Raw genomic sequence first — 21,959 nt, 5'->3', positions numbered from 1 at the left:
GTAAATGGTGTGAGATAGCATGTAGCCTTTTCCGACTGCTGCTGAGGAATGTGAGCAAGGAATTTACAGCACCTAACGGGGACGCTTCTGGTCCATGTGTTTTTCAGCTTTGAAAGCACTGAAACTCAACCTCCCCCGCTGATAGTCCTGAATTATGAATGTGGATGGGACTTTTTAGAGTGCTTTAATACACCGAACAAGTGGTACTTGGATTTTAGCCACAATTTCCAAAGTTTAAACTGCAGCCAGGATGACCAAAACCCCATTTTATCACAAATGTTTGCTTAAAGATTATTAAGTTATGATTGTGCATGGCAAAGTCATCAGTGTATATCCAAACACTCTTACATAAGAGTGTTTAGAGGAAAAACATACGTGAATTACAGCTTAAGCCGAGCCATCCAGTCTTCAAATACTGGGCTCAGAGCCCACATGTTGTCATTTAGTTACACTAATGATGATGTTAGAGTTCCTTCAGACTGAGTTTCCATAATTATTTACAGTCCCGGTTGCTCAAAAATGGGGACCAACACTGACAGATATGCACGTTATCTTTGGATTAACCCTGCTCACAGTGCAAACGGATGCACAGTCCTGACACTCAAATAAATACGTAGACTTTAAAAACTTTAAACCCCAGACGCAACACAAACTCATAATTACACACACACAGTTTAATGTCATTTTCTTGTGTTTGTGTGGCCTCTGTGGATTGGCCAATTTGTACTGAAATCCATTTGAAAACAGCAGGATTTGCTGCCTATCACAGGGCACAGCTCCGTGGTTTTGCTGGTTATAAGTAACCGTGTAATTACACCCATAAATTTCCAGAATCTCCTGGTAAAACATGTACTATTATTTGCTGACACGGTTTTTGGTAAAACCGCAAGGTCCACGCGAATCATGTGCCTCATGTAGAAAATATGAGAGCACGTTGAACTGCTTAGCACAGACTGCAGTCACACCAGGCAAAAATCTCACTTGTAAATCTAATGACCGCATTTGCTGATATTCTTTTCATGTGCAATCTCGCTCAAACCGTTGGGTGCTACCGCTGCTCTGCAAGCTTTTCTTCACAGACCCCTCCACAGAAGCGATTGGACGGTGGGGGGAGCCAATAGGCGGCGGAGCAGCAGGTTATTTGAACTCTCCTCGCACAACATCATCTGACTTTTCAAACATTATTCTCCTCTTCTGTCTGTCAACGTCTGTTCCCGAGAGCACCGAAAGAAAAGCAAGGGACACTTTTATTTTTAACCTATTCCTTTTTACACCAAGTCAACCAAGAATGGGAATCTACTGCCTTTCTTTACATCTGGGAGTTTACTGATGCACCTGTTGATTGAGGAAGACTCGGCGCATTTAAGAATGAACAAAGTTGCTGTGATGAAGTCTGAGCTTCACTTGGACGACGGCAGGAGAGAAGAGGAGAGGAACAGACTGAACTGTGCAGACGTACCTCAGACAAGTTTAGCAGAAGGACAGAGCGCGGACCTGCTGCGATGCCAAGAGTCCACAGAACACAACTCTGCCATGAAGTACAGAAGATATGGGTATTTTATCGCTTTTTTGCTTTTTTATGATGGCATGATCAACAGAAAAACACATTAAACCTATAAAGAATCTGAAATAATGCTGCAATCTCAGATCATGTACTTCTTTGGATATCTACACTTTGACTAAATTCATTGCATGACATAATTTGGTCAAATTTGACAGTGAAGTAGATCGAAAGTATTCCTACAGTGCTACAATCAGGTTACAGGTAAGCATGCTGGACAATGTTTGTTGACCTCTTACTCCTTCAGGTCCCGTCTGACTGGCGTAAAAGTTCGTCACAAAAGACAGGTGTTGCAGGACATGGCCCGGCCCCTGAAACACTGGTTATACAAACACCGGGACAACCCCTACCCCACTAAAACCGAGAAGGTCCTACTGGCTTTGGGCTCGCACATGACACTAGTACAGGTGAGACGAGCTCATGCAAGAAAGAAGAATGAAGCAAAAGTGATTTGAAAGATGTATTAGTGCTGATTTATGCGAGTCAGTGCGGTCCTAAAAAAAACACAGCGGCATCTGTGCAGGTTTCCAACTGGTTTGCAAACGCCCGACGAAGGCTGAAGAACACAGTGAGGCAGCCAGACCTGAGCTGGGCCCTGAGGATCAAACTGTACAATAAATATATCCAGGGAAACGCGGAGAGGCTGAGCATGTGCAGTGATGACACTGACTCAGAGGGTAAGGACCTTCAGGGTCTAAGTCATCAGACTGGATGCACCCAGTCTCTTTTTTTTAATCATAGTTTGGAACATTTCATATTCACTGATATGAATCGATTCAGTGTGAAATCAGTGACAGCTTTATTTCCTTTGCTGCAGATGAAGAATGTCCCTTACAGACTCCCATCAGCCAGTCAAACTTCAGCAGGTCATCATCCCACAAGAGCGTGCTGGAGAAACAAGGCAACATGCTCACCATGGCTGACTGCGCCAACAGTGATGACAGCACGTCCCCTCCTTCCAAGTACAAGAGCAGTCTACTGAATCGCTACCTGAATGACACCCTGCGGCACATGATGGTGGCGAAGGCCGATGGCGTAGCGCCAGCCTGCAAGAGAAGAAGCCACTCCGAGTCGTTCAGTTCAAACGAATGTGATGGAGATGTCGTCTCGCCGGCATCATCCTATGAAACAGAGACCAACTTTGTCTACCACATGGGTGAGACCTGTTTCTTTTCTAACAGAAATGCAATATCTGTATGTGTTAATACAGGAATTTAGAAAGATGTGATGCAATATCAGCTTCATGCATCAATCAGCAATCAAAAACAGCACAGTAGTCTAGAAATGGTAGGATCTCCCCCCATCCACAGAAATTACTAAAGCATCTTCCTTGTTAATTGTGGATTTATGCTGAATGTGAGGCAAACTGACAGTTTAACTACCCTGTTTCCCCTCTGTTCATTTTTAACACACCACAGTGTACAGTAAAGTAAGAACAGAACGAACAGAAACTTCCACATGGCTCCTCGGAGCGCCCTGACATTAATAAATCTCTGGCACTCCACTGAAAGTCAGAAGCTCTGTGAGATTCAATTATAAAGTTAGAGGGAAAGTGGGAGGGAGTTTGACACCCGGGTGCCCTTTCAGACCTATAGGGAGCACAGCAAACTGACAAGCCTCGAATCCGCTAAGGCGCAAGAGCCAAAGCCTCTACAAACATTACTAATAAAGTCTCATGCAGACGCTGAAATCCCTCATTTTAAAATTGGATGGAGCTCGCCCTGGCTGCTGCTGCACACCGCAAATATCATTTCCATATTCTAGAATGTGCCATTTGTTCCGCTTCAGCTTCTTGCCATGGTGGAAATGTCCAGTCCAGTCTCAAGGACAATTACAGAATGTCTGAGACTTTATTCTTCCCAGGGTGAGAAGTGGAAACCTTGGCCAAATGCAGAAATGGAGCAGTCTGTCAGGACTACACCGGAGAGGTCTCGTAGAGCGACTGTCGGTGCTGCCACTCATCTGTGAGACAGCGCAGAGCAAGACCACTAATATCCATTTGGCTTCCCCCTTCGATGTTTGAAGTTGTGGCTTCGCTCTCTCGACTGCTATGTGCTTTGGCAGTCTGGTTCTCCCAAGTGTTACTTTCTTACTCAAAGTCAATCTAAATTTACATTACATTATAAAAGTTGTGAAAAGATTTTTGAAACCAGTTCTGCTCTTTAGCGCTTTTCTTTAGTTTGACTCTAAAATCAAAAAAGGTTCTGTTTTATTATTTTAAGAGTAGTTTCCTGGCAATCACCTTGTTCCAGTCTAAAGAAGTTATTTAATGGATAATTTTATTTTCTGTGAAAGCTAAATTAAATGTCATGGCTGACTTGAAAAACCTGAGGAGTAAATTACAGTCTAAGAAAGAAACATATGTAGATAAATAAACCACTGAACTTATATTCCACATGAAATATAATGCCTTGCCTTAACTGTTATCTAGCTAGACAGTATAAAATAAGGTAGGTAGGTAACCAAAAGACGTGCCGCTTCTTAATCGCAAAAACTATTTTCAATCGATTAAAACAACAAAAAAGATATTTCGTTTTTTTTGTTGGTTTTTTTTACGTCACAACATTAGCATTTTCACCATTGCCACTTTGGTTTACTTTGGCAGAAGTTCAAATATTTGGGCTAGCTGTTATCAGCTAATGCTAGGAAGCTTAATTAGCTGCACTTATAATCTATTCAGTAAGTGTCACTCACCAAAACTGAAGCACAAACTTCTTGAATGGGATGTAAAATACAACAGGTCATATTATCTTTTAGATAAATCCATGTAAATCCATTTCAGTGACTTAAAACTAGCAAACAGCTCTCGTCACAATGGCCATCCATCTAACTTTAGGTCTTACTAAAATCTTGAACAGTGAGATATAAATGAAGATGGGATAGATCAGTGTTGTCAACTCCTCAGTAAGGAAAATTGCTATTAAGATAATTGGTCATGCTTATGTAATTGTTACCTACATTGTAGGAGAGAGAAATAACATTGTGGAAGAGACATAAAGTGAATAAAAAACACCCTAAATGCATTTAGAATATATTTAGAACTACAAATTAAATTTCTTTTTGCAATTATTGTTTATTTTAATGTCACAATTCCAACCCTCCTCCTCTATCCGGGCTTGGGACTGGCAAAAGTGACCCGAAATAGGCACTCTGGCGCAGTGACTTTGTGTGTGTGTATAAGTAGTTTTAAACCTTGTGATCCACAAAAAGTAACAGTAAAAGAAGAACTGACTGCGGTACAGTCAGGGCAGGAGCTCATGCGTGATTCGTTTGCAGTTTGGACGCGTAGGTGTGAATATCTCCTGCTCTGACAGCACCTGGGGGCGACTGCTGCATGAGGACTATCTGCCGCCTGTGAGCGCTTTAGCAAGGGCGAGGTGCGCACGGCAGCACCCACTGCTTGTTGAGAGTAAGAGTGATACGTGCTTTCACGTCAAAAAGTCTCCAATACACCCGGAAAACTCGCCAGATTTGTCGCTAGTCGCTTTTTAGAAAAAAAGTCGGTAAGGGGGTCTGAAAACTCGCTAAATATAGCGACAAAGTCGCTAAGTTGGCAACACTGGGATAGATAAATAAAGACAAAATTAGCTATAGCAACCAAAATTGTTAGCTAGCATCATGTGGCCATCGAAGGAATTGCGTCTTTTTACACTTCCACATTTCGTCCTGTTTCAGCCATGGTTGTTGCTACTTGGTAACAGATCAAACAATACTTTGTAGTGTTACAAACCTATACTAACTTCAGGTTAAAATCAATGGTGAATTTTCAACACTGAAAGGAATTCTTGTCAAATGACACATGCACCAGTATTGACTGGTTGCTTACAGAAACATGTTCTTCTATCCGGCAGTCCATCAACAGTGAGTCAGGGCTTCTTTAAGCCATCCACACTTGATAGCGTTGTACTCCTCTTTATCTTAAAATATAGTATGCCAAAACATGGCATTCCTGGATGGTGGAAAGACACAACTAAAGGAATGTTACATTAGCTTTGTTAGCTAAAAGAGAACAAATGTAAATTCTTTTTTAATAATTTTTGACCAGTAATTATAGTTTAAATGCATTTTTCAGTCAATAAATCAACTTTTTTTTTTGTTTATAATTCAATTATCTGTCTCTGCATGTAACTAGTTAATAGGCAACACTATTTACAGAAAGAGTCAAAACAAGCTCAGTTATTTTGATCAATTTGAGCTCAGCTTAGCTGGTAGACATAGCATAATTCTTGAGGTCAACTCTATTTCCCAAAATGCTGAACCATTCCTGTAAGTGTGTAATATACTCACTTGAAATTATATTTCTTTTGGTGGTTCTTTGAGGTTTTCATGATGTCATCAAACACTACATGCAGCACTGCTGAAATGTTTTTACAAACTTTTAATGTATCCCTGACGGTCATATTAAGGGTGTTTGCAGCGTTTGCAACTCCTCTGTGGAGGTGAAGTGGAAAGTTAAGCTGCCAGCTTCATGACAGGCGCTAACACCATTAACACGTTTAACTCTGCCCAGGAGACGATTAAAACTAAACTCAAAGTGATTTGCTAATAAGTGATGCCACTACACACTATCCTACGAGGACACCTAAAAGATATCGGTTTAATTCCCACAGGCAGTAAAAGTCTAGTAGCAGAGTCTATGTTTGCAATGTTACTATTGGCTGTACAGTAATTTCTATACTATATAATTTGACACTCACAGCAAGTTCAGTATTTCCCTTAAAAAACCTGGAGGGCCATAAACTAGACTAGAACGAGGTTTTATTGGATGCGGAGCAGTGAAATGCATAACTAGAGAAAAAACTCAGTGTTTTCTACCCGTTTTGTTTCTAGTGAAAGCATAGATTTGGAGAGTGAAGCTTTTTGTTTCGTATATGCTGTATTATGGATCTGAATTATACATCTGGGAAAAAATTCAAAATCACTGATACTGGGACATGTGAGCGGTTTTTAACTTATATTGTGGGAGAGCGCCAAGAATTTAAAAGATCTAATGTAGATATTAATTCATTGTCTGGTGATCTGTTAATCTTTTATTACCAAATATAGGATTGAGGTTTTGCAAACTCGTGACCATTAACTGCATCATTTTAACATGTTCACCATTTTGGACATGTGGCAATGTAGGATCGGGCGAATAAGGCACCAGTCACACAGACCTAGAGACCGGTCCATGACGATCAAGCAACTTCCTGTTGCAAGGAAAAGTTTAGTGTATTCCCTAACTTGCATTTGCTGTGAAATCGATTGCTAAGAACCAATCATCCAGGCTTAGAAACCAGCCAGGGACAACCCGACAATTACTGGTCACTAGCAGATTGTCGCGGTCTTCCGTAGTTTTTTATAAAACACACCGGCTTACCCGAAAATACTAACTAGCTACTCTCTGCGCAGTAATGAACTAGTGAAAAATGTAACACGGACCAGAAATGGAGCCTGTGCTGAGACGCAAGTTTTATTTAGAAGGCAAACGCTTTACATTTATAGTTTTCAAGCTTTGCTATCACTTGGCAAGTAGTTAGCAAGTGTTTGTAGAAAATTTGGTATCATACACATTAATGGCCAAAGCCATCACATCTTTGTAACTAAAATTACCTAGTGCCACCCAGCAACTTCCAACAACCAATCTCCAACCAGTCTGTGAATACAGAGTTTTCCCTCATGACCGGTGGCTATATGTGGCTGTGCCACAACCAATATGACCAAAAACTCTCAAACAATGTGTACATGACAACATGCCAGAAACCTGCATAAGTTAGACAATGTTAATGCAAAAGTTATGTTACTTTTTCAAATTTAAAGAAATTCAAATTTTATTAGTAGATTAGTAACACGCTTAGCATGGTTAGCTTAGCTTAGCTTAACTTAGCTTAGCATAGCCCAAACAGTGGGGAAAACAGCCTCTTTCCAAATGTAAAAATATTGCTTTTCTGAACTTATTAATTAATACCATCTGTTCAGTCATAGTCATAGTAATCTATACAAAAACCAAAGTGTAAAAACATCAAATAGAGTTTTACAGGTTAGGCACCATATTGTTTTTAACGACATTGCTATGTAACTACTACATGTTTCTAAATTTTGGCATTTATTGAAACAAATATAGTACATCCATCAAAAAGTGGATTTTGTTACCTCGAGACAGTTTTTACTGAGCTAAATTAACTCGCTTGCTTGCTTTAGTTTTATGGGCTATTTGCTATACAGACATTTGAGCACCATCATTCTTGTCGTTGTACTCGGCAACAAAATAGTTTGTTTCTTTTTAATATGAAACCATCCCTTATATGGCCATGATTATGGATCCAACATGAAATGACATTGCACCACTGTGGGACAATGTAATAGCAGGGAGACGTCTCATCAGCTTCATGTTACCCCTTGTAAAATTTTGTTGTAACTGATCTTTGCTGCAAATCTAAGACTCACCAGAGCTAAAACAATGTTTTTTCGGGGTAATAAATACAACTGAGGTACTAAACTATTTTACTGGCGAGGTTATAGGCCGAAGAACATTTAGTAGCAAAAGAAAAGCATAAGACAGAAAAATGATTTACTATCAACAAGTAGTTGCTTTTGGCCCCGGCCTAAGTGAAAAAAGTCAGAGATGGGAATGTTTCGGGCTGTTAGCATTGAAAGACTGCGTTTCACAGCAGACCTCTAATTTCCCTGTCTAGTCCTCTCTGAAGAAAAATCAGTTTTTGACCAGTTTCAATCTGCTCCAGTGAAAATAGGCAATATTCCAAAGCTGAAATGGAAAATATGTTTTACATATAATGCACACTTATTTGCTGACCACAAACAGAAACCATGTAGCGATATATTACTGAAAAGTTTGTTTTTTTTCTTCTCTTGCTCCTAAAAATGCCCAGATTGTTTCTATTTAGGGCACTGACAGAGCAACTCATCCTTCTTTCTTTAACAGGTTTAGAAGATGGTCGTATTGATTTATATGACCCATATGGCTGTTAAAAAAACATGAAAACATGGTGTCCACAAGATACAGTGTACATTTAAGATTTTTTTCTCCCTTTTGAACGCTCAGCACTGAATAGCAGTTGAATAGTTGAGGACAGACAGACCAAGACACTTTTCAGCATGTTAAACTCCATCCAGAGACACACACATATAAGAATGTACTGCCATTCAGACATGCACAAGCACACACAAGCCCATGGGTATCCACAATCACCCGTAAATCCAAACATGCTGCAAAAAAAACATGTATTTATCATGCTGTACAATATAAAGCGCCTTGAGGCGACTTTTGTTGTGATTTGGCGCTATATAAATAAAATTGAATTGAATTGAATTGAATCACTAATATATGATTCCAAAGCTTAATCCAAACACTCATTGTCCCATGACTAAACTGTCTGCAGTTTCACTGCTGTTGAGTCGAAATGATTCATGGCACGTTTTGAGTCTTTTTATTCTCTTTTATAGATACAAGCGACTACAATTCAACTAAATGTGACAGGTAAGTTTACTCATTCATTACTGAATGCATACATTTTATAATCTCACTGAAATCAAACCACTAATCATCTGGCTTTTATAAAGAGATGCTTTTTTTGTTTTTTGGGTTTTTTTGGCTCTGGATATCTGAAATTGGTGTTTAGATCATTTTTTTAAAGGAAGGCGTGGGTGGTAATAAATTATCTACAAATGATATGTGTATACTCTATATGTATGTATGTATTCACAGGGACCAGCAGCCGCTCAGAAGCCCGCAGAGACAAGATGAGCAAGGCTGGAGGGAGATCCACGCTGCTGTGGCTCTGACAAGCTTGGCCCAGGGGCAGAGCTGCACTGCAGACCAGAGCAGTGCTCCAGTGCCCAGCGCTGCCACAGGGCAGAGCTGCACCCGAGGGCCTCTCTCTGTAGCAAAGACCGCTATCACAGACAGGATGAGCGTCACGGGATCTGCCTCAGGTCTACAGCAGAGCTGTGCCACCGGGCCCGCTCTCACCAACCGCATCATCCAGAAATCCTCTCATATCTCTGAGGTCCAGACTGTCAAAGTCTCACTGGCAAACAGTGTGTAGGCATTAAACATATGGTTTCATACAGGAATACCAGACGTCCACGTGCCTTGCGATATATACATATATATATATATATATGTATATGTATATATGTATATGTACAGCCTCTGAGATCTTTGTTTTGTAATGCTGATTAACTTTAATGTTTGTAACCATTTTTAACACTAACCTAATGCTGTTTATTAGTTGTTACTGTTTTTTGCTGTTCCTCATGCCCCCCTCTGTTGCAGTAAGTTATATTAACTTCCAAGAGACTGGATCATCATCCAATGCTAATGTTTGACAGCAGCTATTTCAATAAACCTAATGTGAAATCTTTTGAATAGTCGTGTGCTTAGAGTAATTTCTATGCAGTGGCACAGTTTTGTTTTGCTGAGCTGTATTTAGTGGTAGTTTTCACGTGTGCAGACCTACGTGGTGACGTTTTACTGCATCGTTACACAAACTGGATTTTTAAAAGGGTTGTACTGATGGAAGAAGAGTGTTATAGTGGTCCAGGGAGACAGTTCCTCAGGGCTGAGGATATAACGAGCAAGCTAAAAGACAGTCATAGTTCATGGGCTGCCAGACTTTAATATTTATGAAATGTATTTCAGTGAGTCAGCAGCATGGCATGAAATAACATGGAGGGAAGGCTAGAAACAGACATGGGCCAAATCCTAGTTTCCTGTTACAAACTTAGAGCTGCCATATTAATACCTCTTTAAAAACAATGGTTCCATTGTCTGGTGTGAATGCGGGTTTTCACAGTGATGAAACCACAGCATTCGGAGCTCTTTGAACTCACTTAACTCATTGTTTTTGACCTTATGATGCATGTCTTCAGTGTTTTAGCCAAACCATAAGTAGATGTTCTTGAAGAGTACTGGCCACACACTAGACATGGATAGCAGCTATCTAGTGAACAAGGAAGAACTTAACATCCAAAGAGCTTATAGTGTATGATTTCCTAAAGATGCTAGTTTGTGCTAAAAGAACAGACACGGAACAAGTTACCAGAAATACATCACCCAGTGTCTCTATGTTCTCTTCTCTTTCCCCTCACTGCCAACATTTGTGATGGATAGGTGCCCCTCCCTGGGCCACATTGAGCTGGAAGTTTCTTCCTGTTAAAAGGGAGTTTTTCCTTCCCACTTTCGCCAAGTGCTTGCTCATAGGAGGTTTGCGTGATTGTTGGGCTTATATTACTGTTGGTTCTTTACCTTACAATATGAAGCCCTTTGAGATTATTTATATAGCACCACTTCCCATCAAAAAAGTTGTATATAACTCTATAGCTAACAAAACCCCATAACCATTTACAAAGAGATAGTAACGTTGCGTACACAGAGACCCCACCCAAGCGGCTCAAATATAAGGTATTTGCTTCAAATGGAATTGCCACTGTGGTGTCATGGAATAATAACGTAAGCTGCTCTCAACAGATCTGTTTAAAAATCAACCTTTTTATTTTCCTGGAACACCAAAGATCACAATGAAACATTCACAACTGTTTTTAATTAATTTTATATTGAATGACATTTCAGGAATTTTATTTCCTCCACATACGATCAACAGCAGAAAATAAATAATGGAAATACCAAGTACCCTTCAGGCTTCAGAAGAATGTCTCGTCCTGTTGCATCTGGGGACATCCTGACATCAAGCTTGTAATCACATACTGGAACTTTTTTTAAAAACACAACATGATTAACTGGATTTTTCCACACGTCCCAGTTTTGGTCTGTTTTTTTGATTTTTTTTTTTTTGTTGCAAGGAATGTTTTCAGTCTTACATGTGCAGGAGACTAGTCATCAACAAAGTATTATGGAAAGACCGCCTCACTTGAAGTTTCCACTGTAAACCTGCTTTTGATTAGGTGGGCTTCTACACAACACGGAAACTAAAAGGCAGCTCCCAGAGGGCCATTAAACAACAGACACGAGTGACGGCATCTTGAGGTTTGTCATTTATTTCAGTTTGAAACAATTCAAACGTTAATTGACCATAACTCTAGCAAATGCATCTCAATATTAAGGCAGATATCGATTTAACATATTACTTTATATGATTGAAACAGATGCACAGCAAAAGCAATGGGGGAGCGGGGGGAGAGAGAAAGGGTGTAGCAGGGCGAAGAGTTCAACATAATTTTTTATCGAGAAAACAGAAACAAACAGCAAAAACACATCAGGTTCGTAATATACTGAAGATGGGAAAGAACACAGCTGTTAGGAATGTTCTATTCTATGTTAAGTATGAAAAACCTTCAATAGACCTGGACAACACTAAATGAATACTTCAAAATAATTGTGAAAACAAGATTACAAGGTCAAAGTTTAGTATTAAAAAAAACAAACTATGAGCTCAAGTGCATAAATAAGGTATTTTATTGCAAGAGCTCGTGGTACTGTAAACTTTACACTTGTAGCTCTAGAAGTTACCGTCCAGATCACGCATGCAAAGACAGAGATGAGTTCGGTTACAGGAAATCCTGCAAGACAAAGTTGATCACTTTTCTTGCACATTTTCACACCAAAAGAAATAAAGACAGGAAATCAATTAGTTTGAAGGCATTTAAACAATCTGAAGCAGAGAATCAACATAACAGACAAACGGACAACACATGAGTGAACAGAAAAGACAAACTGATGTCAGTAACTGGGTGACGGTTGTGGTGTCATTGGAAAAGGTTGTATTTTGGAGAATTCAGTGTTCTCGTGTGCACTGAAATGAAAACCTGCTTTAGCCTGGATGTTTCCCACCCTAATCCTCAATCCAAGTGCTATAGTATGTGTTTAATACAGCTTCCTAATATATGTATGGCAGAAGATTTTGTACTTTGCAACTACATAGAAGGTGAGATTTGTGCCTGTAAGAAAAGATGAAGGAGACTTCAATTAATTTATTAGATTAAAATTTGACAGGCTGTCTATTCTAACCACCAAATTGGTCCATGCTGAAAGAACTGCGTAACCTGAAGTCTTAATGTACAGCTGAGCTACCAAGATAAATTCAAACCATACATACTCGGATGACAGACTCATACTCCACGTGGTTAATTTAAAACACCCACCTCAAACATGAGGCTCTTTTTCTGCGTGATTCTTTTAAACAGGAAGTAGTGATATATAAGTGATGGAAAAGGAAGTGTGCAAACAGCAGTGTCTGTTCGACCGACTGACGTACTCCCGACAAATAAAAAGGCGCTCATCCACTTCCACCTCTCGCTCACTCTCCGTTTCCGGTCACTAGTCAGTCCTCTCACGTCGGTGCTTGGTCGTTTTCAGGGTATGGAGCAGTATCCTCCGCACACCCCAGGCCTGGCATGCTCCTGGTCTCCCAGCCGAACTTTCTGACCCTGGTTTTCGCTCTCCCAGAGTCCCGGAGTCTGGAGGATCTTTTCTACCAACTCCTCAAAGGCACACTGGACGCCATCTTTGGTCTTTGCACTGGCCTCTGTGTAAGGGAATAATTTAAGAGATCAGTAAATAAGTAAATGTGAGCATTTTCCAGCATGCTACCAAAACAAAAAATATCAGTCAGCTGACAAACATGACAAATAAAGTATAAAATGACTTCATAAAAACAGAAGTCATCCATCAGGATGAAGACATCCTTGCTGCAGATGAAAGCTTCAGATTCTTCGTGCCCTGCCCTTTTCAAAACCCCTTAATTTGGCCGTTCTAAAATGGAAACTCTGCACAAATCTTAACCTAATTTACCAGAGAGGGCCAGATTGGAGAGGAGAATCAGGAACACGTGCAGACATGGATTCGATAAATGAAAGCTGGCTAGATTTTAATCATAATGCAGCTCCTCTGAGTGGCCGCGTCTTTCAACAGCAGAGACTCAGAAATGCCCGAGCAGTATAAACAGCACAGCTCATCTGAACTACACGCATGACTAACTCAATGATGTCTTGGCTTGTTCCAGCTGCGCACCAACAGTCCTGACTTTTAAGCAGCACTACGGTAAATTCTAATAGCTTTAAGTTACATTTTATGCCTCTCTTACTTTAAACGAGCATGACCGGCCACGCCTGACGTTACTCGAACACAGAAACTCACCGATAAAAAGCATAGAGTGTTTCCGAGCAAACTTCAGCCCCTCGTTTCTGTCCACTTCACGGTCGTCCTGAATATTTAAAAAAAAAATTAAAAAAATTGTCATTTGCCTGAATGGTGAGGGAGAATTGTGTACCCATCATAAAAGTACAACCCAAGACAAGCAACACTCATTAAAATGGACTAAGGAGCTTGGAAAGAAAAGCGTCTGGACTTCTTTGAGTTGCTTGAAGACGTTTCACCTCTCATCCGAGAAGCTTCTTCAGTTCTAAGAGTAATTGGTGGAGAGTGGCAGATTTAAACCCAGTGGGAGTTTCCCCCCAAAGGGGGACAAAGGACCCCCTGATGATCCTCTACCTAATCACATGAGCCAAGGTGTGAAAGTGGGTGTGGGTCCCAATCAGCCAAGGTTTCGGGTGAGCTCATTGTGAAACCTGGCTCCACCCTATCATGTCATTTCCTGAGGTCAGATGGCCCAGGATGTGAGTGGGCGTTAAGGCGTCTGGGAAGCGATCTCCAAGCTGGATTATAGATGGGAGACAGTTGGTGTCGTAAGCCACCACCTCTGTTCAAAGATGGTCGCTCACAGTGGACACAGATGGCTTCTTTCACACTTTCAAACCATCTGTCTTCTCTGTCAAATATGTGTACATTGGCATCCTCGAAAGAGTGACATTCGTCCTTTAGATGGAGATGGACAGACGAGTCTTGTCCCATCGAGGTGGCTCTTCTATGTTGTGCCATGCATTTATGAAGTGGCTGTTTGGTTCCTCACTGTTCTGTACAGTATACATTGCATTGTTAAGTATGTGTTTGAGAGTTTTGTCTTTGGGATGAACCAGTTTTTGTCTGAGTGTGTGGCTGGGTCTGAAGTACACTGGGATGTCGTGGGAAATCTCCACCATCTGCTCTTAGAACTGAAGGAGGTTTTCAGACGAGAGGTGAAACGTCTTCGAGGAAACTTAAGAAAGTCCAGATGCTTTTCTTTCCAAGCTCCTTAGACTACGATGACCTGGATGACTGAGAACCTTCACAGACAAAATGCACTATTAAACAATATAGGGGGTACTGGATTCATAAAACCAGAGCGCAAGCTAAAAGGATCTGTAAAAGTGACTCACTTTATCAATTTTGTTCCCAACCAGCATTTTCACTATGTCGTTGCGTGTTGTGTAGGTCTCCAGTTCGTTCAGCCAGTTTTCGAGCTTTGTAAACGTGTCACGCTTTGTGACATCATACACTGAAAAAAGGAAGACGTGACAAGTAAGAAGGAGCTGGAGAAAATCATTACATTACTATAACAGCACTGACAGAAATACAACTGCCAGTATCGGTCTGTTTTGATCTTGATTTATGTTGCAGTACAGGTAATTACCAAGTATGACTCCCTGTGCACCGCGGTAATAGCTGGGTGTCAGAGTGCGAAACCGTTCCTGTCCAGCTGTGTCCTACGAAAACAAAAGCGGCAAAAGATTTCTGATACCAAACTTTAAAGGCCAGCGGCTCAGCAGCCAATTCCCAGCATCCGACCTCACAGACCATGTGTTTCTAATAAGTTCCACTCGGACAGTCACAATGTGAGCTTGCTGTTGCCTCAGGAACAATTCATCTTTTTTTTTTTCGTATCAAGTTTGACTGGAAAACAACACTATTCATATAAAGTGATGGACCACAATAAAACTGTCTAATACTGTTTAGATCCCCGATCTGCTGCCATACCACCTTTGACCCCGTGTGTGTCTTCTAGTGGTGGAGGTTGACAACAGAGCCTTTAGGTCCCAGTGATTGCAGGACGGGGTCCCTATGGATTCTGGCAGATGCTCAATCTGATTGGGATGTGAATAGTTTGGAGGCCAAGTCTGCATCATGAGTTACTCTTATGTTCCCTGAGCTGGTCCTGATCTTTTTTTGTCTTTTTTCCCTTTTGTGGCATGGCTTGATGTGTTGCTGCCATTGGGAGAAAGAGTTGGGGTCATACAGGGAATGGGACAATGGTAACCCTAGGTGTTTCTGTAACACAAAACACCTATGTGAAAGCAATATAAACCTTACTTTTTCCCTCATCACATAAAAACAGAGGCATTTAGGTTTTTCCAATTTTTATAAACCTCCCACACATGTTCTTATTGAGACCAGATAAAATAATAATATCAATAATAATAACTTTTTAGAAAAATACATTTCAAGCTTCACTGTATGGGGCTTAGGTTATGGATTCATTGTGCATAGCATGGTTTTACTGGATAGTGGGAATACCACCTACATCCTTCAATTTTGGCTGTACCATGTCACCATCTTGTGGAGAAACCTTTCACTTCATCGTGTTTTTCTTTCCCCCCCAAACATGAAATGTAGACAACAGGAATAAAAACTTCTGTCTTACCCATATGGCGAGCTTAGCTTTATTTCCATCGATTGCAAGTGTTTTTACTTTGAAGTCCACACCTGATCAGTTATAGGAGACAAAAAAGAAAAAATCTTTTAGTTATAAGTTTAAAATCAATAGTAGTTTTCATATATGTATATATATATATACACCTTATATGTACATATGTATATACACAAACACACACATATATATATATATACACACATACATATAGTGTGTGTGTGTGTGTGTGTGTGTGTGTGTGTGTGTGTGTGTAAAACCTATTGTGGCAGACTGCTCTGGATCGAAAGTATCCTCTGTGAACCTCAGGAGCAAACTGTAATAAAGATAAAATGGAAATGAGCAGTTCATCCAGTACAACAGGCTATTGTGAGCTAGCCGTAGCTTTGAACAGCTTTCCCCCCAGCAGGGTCACAGGATCGCAATAACTTTATGGTCTTGTCAATGCTGACAGTGCTTGACACCTTTCAGCAAAAAAAAAATAATGGAAAGCTTTAAAACTGCAGGAATAAAGGCCTTTAGACACAGGGCAAGGTGGAAAAAAACAACGGTGCATGTTTTGAACTCAGACTGGTACTCGTTGCCAAATGCAGCGGTCTGATCGATAAAAAAAAATTCATCCTATCAAATCAAATGGACGGTGTGAGCATCTGCATTAAGAATATGTGTAGCTCACGAAACATTCAAACTAATTTTACACGTCTGTGTGTAAAGGAAGGCCTTTAAGATTAGCGTTACTACGGGCTCGTTAGCAGCAAATACTTGAAGCAAACGGTTAGAACAAGACCAAAAACACTTAAGTGGCTTCCATGTTAACTGGTGAGATTTGATTATATTTTTCAGTCTTCGTGTTCAAGAATTTGCATTCAGAGTCGCCATTTTCAACAGGTCAACTTATCTGATCAAAGTAATACGAGGTGATTTACAAAGAGGGAGCAGGGAATCAGTCAGGATGGAAATAGGTCAAACATTTTTAAGGAAGTAGGTTAGCTTTTTCAAAGACTAATTTGTTTCAATTAAGTCGTAAATAAGTGCTGTAAATTTCAGGCAGTAATCTGAGATCAAAGTATGATCTGTGCCAACATGAGACCTGTGCAACTGATAACGGTCTGAAAAACACAAGTGCAGCGTAAACCAGTGTGTCTGAAGTTTGATAAGATTAAGGAATTGCTAAATAAAACCTTGGATCAGCTTTTAACACTAAATGGATGTCAATATAATCTAAAGGTAACATTACAAAAACAAAAATCAAAACATGGATTTTAACAGTAACTTAACTGACTTAAAATTGTTAGAAAATGATTTAAAGGACAAGTGGGCACATGCCAAAAGATTATGAAGGCACCAGAACTTTAACTTCTTTTTTTTACCCAAACCTAAATACTTTGTACTTCATGATCTAATCGACAGACGAGCCTCTCACTCTGCCAGGGGTGCAGTGGTAGGTTTAGGCCACCTGCAGTTTCTCGTTGTGTTTTGAAGAGAAGCTTCTGTGCAACTGTAATGGTATTTTAGTGCACACTGGCCTACGCATGTTTACCTGACAGACATAACACCTTTTGTGTCCAGAGTATCATCAGCCCTGCGTCATTCACGGCCTGTTCAAACAACCGTTTACTAACAGAACTTGTGCACTTTCCTCATCTCTCCTGTTAGTCTGCAGCTCTGTCTTGTTCACTCCGTCAGCCTATTAACACCTGCTGCTCATTGAGCCCATGTTAACTAGAAATCATTGCATTTTAGCACTGGCAGCTTCCTACTTAATAGGAGGTAATAGTCTGGCATTATTTTGCGCTTAACAAGGTTAAGGCACTTTATCTTTCATCAGTTCAGACAGTTTGGTTCTGGGAGGCTTGTGTTTACCCCCAAAGTAACTTATTAAAATTGACTGATGACATTTAAAAGAAGGCAGCAATAGCCACCGAGCAGCTTGCTAGTCAGGAGAGAAATGGGTTAAAATTTATAAGGAAGTAGGTTTGCATTATTTATTTCCAGTAGACAATAAAAAAGGGCTGTATATTTAAGGAAGTAACCTGAGAATAGCACCTTAGTGAATGATTACCCTAACTCTAGAAGTAGAAGGAGTACCAAATATCATAATCTGGTACATAGTGTGCCTGCTAGCTGTGACGTCTTATCATGTCAACTGTGATAATGACCATGCAAATCTTTTACATGATATAAGAACATCAACACCATTTCTCTGCCATGTGTTTACGTCTCCTAGTGCACGCCAAGGTATGTATGACAGCAAGGGCTGCATGTCAGCCTCTGAACCTTAAAAAAAAAGAAAAAACAAACAGTGCTTAGCAAAATCTGCAAGAAAACTATTTTTCTTAAGGTGGAAACAATAAACTTGTTTTACCACAGTACAATCAGGGCCATATTCTACAAATATGGTGTCATCCTGTTATCTAGATTGACTTACCCAAACATAGGTGATTGGGATAAATGGTCACACAAAGCTGACTATCAACTCACTAAGTTCACATGAAAGGGGTGTTTCACGGATCATAAGACTCTTCTTCCACAGAAAATTATCCCCATGTGTCAGCTACTCAAGTAATGTTATCAAATGGTAATAAAAACCTCTAAAGATCATAAAAATATGCTAGTAAAATGCAGCACTGCTGCAAAAAGGACAAGATGAATGTCCCATAAAATTCTTTAGTGTTATATATATATATATAAAAATATATAGCTTTATTACTGAGCGTGTGCTCAATGCAGTTGATTATTTCTAAGGTTATGGTTGCACATTAAAGTCTCACACCATAATAACGGAGACGTGGAAATTGCTTCCACTTGTCACAGATCAAAGAGAAACTAATTTTATTGACTTAACAGGTATTCTCAGTGTGTGTTCTGTGTTTCCAGCAGTGTGAAACAGACTAATCAGCAGATTAGAATTATGTAGAACAACATTTCAAAATCACCAAATTAAAACGCGGACAGTTCCGTAACAATGCGACGCACAGTTTGCGTTTTATTCAGTGGTTTTACTAAGATATGGCTTAACAATGGCTCACATCATTTCCTTAGGGATTATTAAAGTATTCTGATTCTGAACAACTTGCACATATAAGATGTATTCCCCCAGCAGAGACTCTATAACAAAACATGCTCAGTGAAAACTCAGTGAAAACATGGCGCTTCCAGATGATTTTGAACATAACCTGCTCCCAACAGTTTTAGTTTGTATTCTCTCAGCTACAGACTAAGTGCTGTTTATGGTTTGAGACTAAAGCTTAAATATAAAAACAAAATTCAAACTTAGTACAAATTTGATATGAGGTCAGCGAGTACCGAGTAGGTGTCCTGCTTTGTTTATAAAACAATAAAGCTGTTGTAAAATTGTTTGCTGCTAACAGGAGAAAAAACATTAAGGAATAAAGTCGCATTTAAAAATCTATAGTATTTAATATTTATTTATTATTTACTCCTACTGTTCGGGCACAGAGGTTGGTGGGTCCTTTGGGAATGGTGACACTATTTTCTGGAGAATTGATTATTCAGCAACTGGTTAAAAAGCTGGACCCAAGACACCCAAGTCATCTCTGGTGGAAAACATTTTTTTGTCTTAATATGTGACCATATTGTGCAACTCCTGAAGAGCTACAAAGGTAAACACTGCCTAGCCTAGTTTTGTGCTTACATTTGACTTATGCTGTATCATTACTACACACTATAATGCTACTGCTTATCAGTGAAGGCAGTTTGTTGGAGAAAGATGGCAAATGCCTTCCATTTACTTTACAACCATCAATAAAACGTTCAGAACATTTTTCTTCGGAATCTATGTCGTCAGAGATTTCATTGGTGCCCACCCCTACTGCTAGCTGCTAGCTAAAGACACAGTGGATGCATTTTCCAAGAAGTTCTAATTGTTTTGTTTGAGGTTTTTTTTTTATCAAATCATGGATCTATACATGATGTGCTGTTGAACTTATTTTGATACATCTGAATACATTAAATAATGTATAAATAATTTTAGAAGCAAATTCATAATCATAAGATTATAATTCTGGGCAATTTAGAGTTTATACTGGCCAGTAGGCTAAACTGGGGCTGTGTGCAGTGCTGTGGTGCCGTTTACAGTAATGGGTGCTGGACTGGTGCAGGGCAGACTGTGCTAGGTTAGCTCCGGAGTAAAAGCACAGATATCATCAGACGGAAACACCTCATTGAACTGTGAGTTTATGAGAGTGTTGAAAGTACAGCCTCCTGGTGAAAATCTTTTAAAACCTTACTTGTGTGCAAAGTCAGGTGATTTAAAAAAAAAATCTGATTTAACTTAATAGTATGCATATGAATATGTGCATTAGTTTTTTTTATTGAAATTAATTGAAATAACACTCAAAAAATGGAGTGCTCATATGCATTTCAATGCAGCTGCTGTATAATAGGGCTTGGTTCTCAAAGGAGGTATCACTTTGGATTTCAGCTGATCAACACTTGCAAATTCCGCCTTTATACTGGCTAGAGGCTGGAAGCAGACAAGGCTCCTGTAACGCGGGCCTTTATATTGTAGAATACAGCTGGTTAAATCCACAAAGGGAAAAAAAAAAAACTAAACAAAAAAATCCAAACCTGCAATAGGACAGGTCAGCTGATCCCAGGCTGTACACAAAGAAAACCTTCTGAAGCTCAGAGTAGACATTATTATGTAAGATATTTGTAGTTTTCCCCTAACCTGCCAAATCTCACTATAACCCACGAGCATATGTCTTTTTTAAACTTTAAATCGGCTTCTCAAATGTTCAGAAATGTGTCTAATCTGTTACCAGAAATATCTGAAGTTTGTGAAGACAGGCTGAAATGTTGGCATCAACAGACACCATGAAAACCAGTTAAGCTGGAACACTGGGCAGCGAGAAAGAAACTTACACAACAATGTCAACATTCACAACAGGCTAGCTGCTAAGCTCGCTAAAACACAGACAAACCTGGACTTTCCGACGCCACTTTCGCCAATTATCAACAGCTTCAGGGTCGTCAACACATCGTCGTCCATATTTGTCTTGGAGTTAGTTTACCTTTGACTCTGAATTAACTAAAAACGCTTTTACAGATATTTTCTTAATGTGTTTTAGGACAGCAGGCGGCTATCAGGTCCGATGACAACCTACTGCTTACGCAACTTCCGGCCAAAGTGCGAGGCGCGACGTCACCGGTGTTCGCGAGATTTGAAAATGAAACACAACAAAAATATAATTATGTTGATACAAAACTAAATTATTTAGTTTTTAAGTATGAAGATTTTCTAACAATTATTTATAGTGGCAAAAAAATTGTATAAACTATATTAGCTCTCCTGATAAAGGTTCCAATTTCCTTGTATTATGCTATGAAAATGGGAATAGTTGCATCAGTTTATTGAAATATGTAAGCAAGCATACATGGAAATACAGAATATAAAGCAAAATCAGAGTCTGTACGTTTCCAGTAACCTGAAACTTCAACACAGCCTGAACTCTCTTAGGCAGCTCTCTTGTCATTTCTTTAAGTAGTCTTCAGGAATAGTTCCCCAGGCTTCTTGAAGGACATTCAAAGCTCTTCTTTGGATGTTGGCTGCCTTTTCTTCTGCTCTCTGTCAAGATGATTCCACACCGTTTCATTAGCAGTGTGGGATGCATCTCTCAAGTCCTATCTCGTGTCTTTGCATGAGATTTCAAAATACTGTTTTATGTCTGTCATAATTGTGCTATCTTTGTCATTTTTGTGGATGTACCCATAGAAATGGGAATAAAATGTGGGCTTTTGAGACAGGCAGCTTATAACAAAGTGCCTAAACAAACAATTTAAAATTGCTTACTTAAGTTAGTTTTATGCTTTTTTATGCCCTTTTATGTTTATGTTTATGATCCATAGACCAGTGTTATATCGTTTAACAAACAATAAACAGTTTGAAAGACCTG

The 21,959-nt window shown here is 39.7% G+C and overlaps 2 protein-coding genes across 2 annotated transcripts; one reads left to right on the top strand and one right to left on the bottom strand.

Moving 5' to 3' along the window:
• Positions 1–1,114: 1,114 nt before the first annotated feature.
• Positions 1,115–9,884, top strand: LOC116335237 (homeobox protein Mohawk-like). The gene is made up of 6 exons (XM_031758873.2): positions 1,115–1,553; positions 1,809–1,968; positions 2,085–2,238; positions 2,379–2,717; positions 9,005–9,038; positions 9,267–9,884. Exons 1-6 carry the CDS (start codon positions 1,330–1,332, stop codon positions 9,604–9,606), a joined length of 1,251 nt encoding a protein of 416 aa, XP_031614733.2. The 5' UTR covers positions 1,115–1,329; the 3' UTR covers positions 9,607–9,884.
• Positions 9,885–11,531: 1,647 nt separating this feature from the next.
• Positions 11,532–21,182, bottom strand: rab18b (RAB18B, member RAS oncogene family). The gene is made up of 7 exons (XM_031758891.1): positions 20,988–21,182; positions 16,302–16,357; positions 16,036–16,097; positions 15,028–15,100; positions 14,774–14,892; positions 13,656–13,722; positions 11,532–13,044 (listed from the first exon to the last, which is right to left on the bottom strand). The coding sequence occupies exons 1-7, from the start codon at positions 21,053–21,055 to the stop codon at positions 12,872–12,874; spliced, it is 618 nt and encodes a 205-aa protein (XP_031614751.1). The 5' UTR covers positions 21,056–21,182; the 3' UTR covers positions 11,532–12,871.
• Between the last annotated feature and the right edge of the window lie 777 nt (positions 21,183–21,959).

The sequence above is a fragment of the Oreochromis aureus genome, linkage group 18, assembly GCF_013358895.1.
Source record: "Oreochromis aureus strain Israel breed Guangdong linkage group 18, ZZ_aureus, whole genome shotgun sequence".
NCBI lineage: Eukaryota > Metazoa > Chordata > Actinopteri > Cichliformes > Cichlidae > Oreochromis > Oreochromis aureus.
The sequence above is the reverse complement of the archived record's forward strand: the minus strand, read 5'-3'. Positions and strand labels throughout refer to the sequence as shown.

Bases quoted from the DNA above. Each gene is read 5' to 3' on its own strand.
- LOC116335237 (XM_031758873.2), top strand. From the start codon at position 1,330: ATGCACCTGTTGATTGAGGAAGACTCGGCGCATTTAAGAATGAACAAA. The intron at 1,969-2,084 runs GTGAGACGAGCT...GCATCTGTGCAG, and splicing joins CGCACATGACACTAGTACAG to GTTTCCAACTGGTTTGCAAA. The intron at 9,039-9,266 runs GTAAGTTTACTC...ATGTATTCACAG, and splicing joins AATTCAACTAAATGTGACAG to GGACCAGCAGCCGCTCAGAA.
- rab18b (XM_031758891.1), bottom strand. From the start codon at position 21,055: ATGGACGACGATGTGTTGACGACCCTGAAGCTGTTGATAATTGGCGAA. The intron at 16,358-20,987 runs GTTTGTCTGTGT...TCTTTATTACAG, and splicing joins AGTGGCGTCGGAAAGTCCAG to TTTGCTCCTGAGGTTCACAG. The intron at 13,045-13,655 runs GTGAGTTTCTGT...TCCCTTACACAG, and splicing joins ACACTCTATGCTTTTTATCG to AGGCCAGTGCAAAGACCAAA.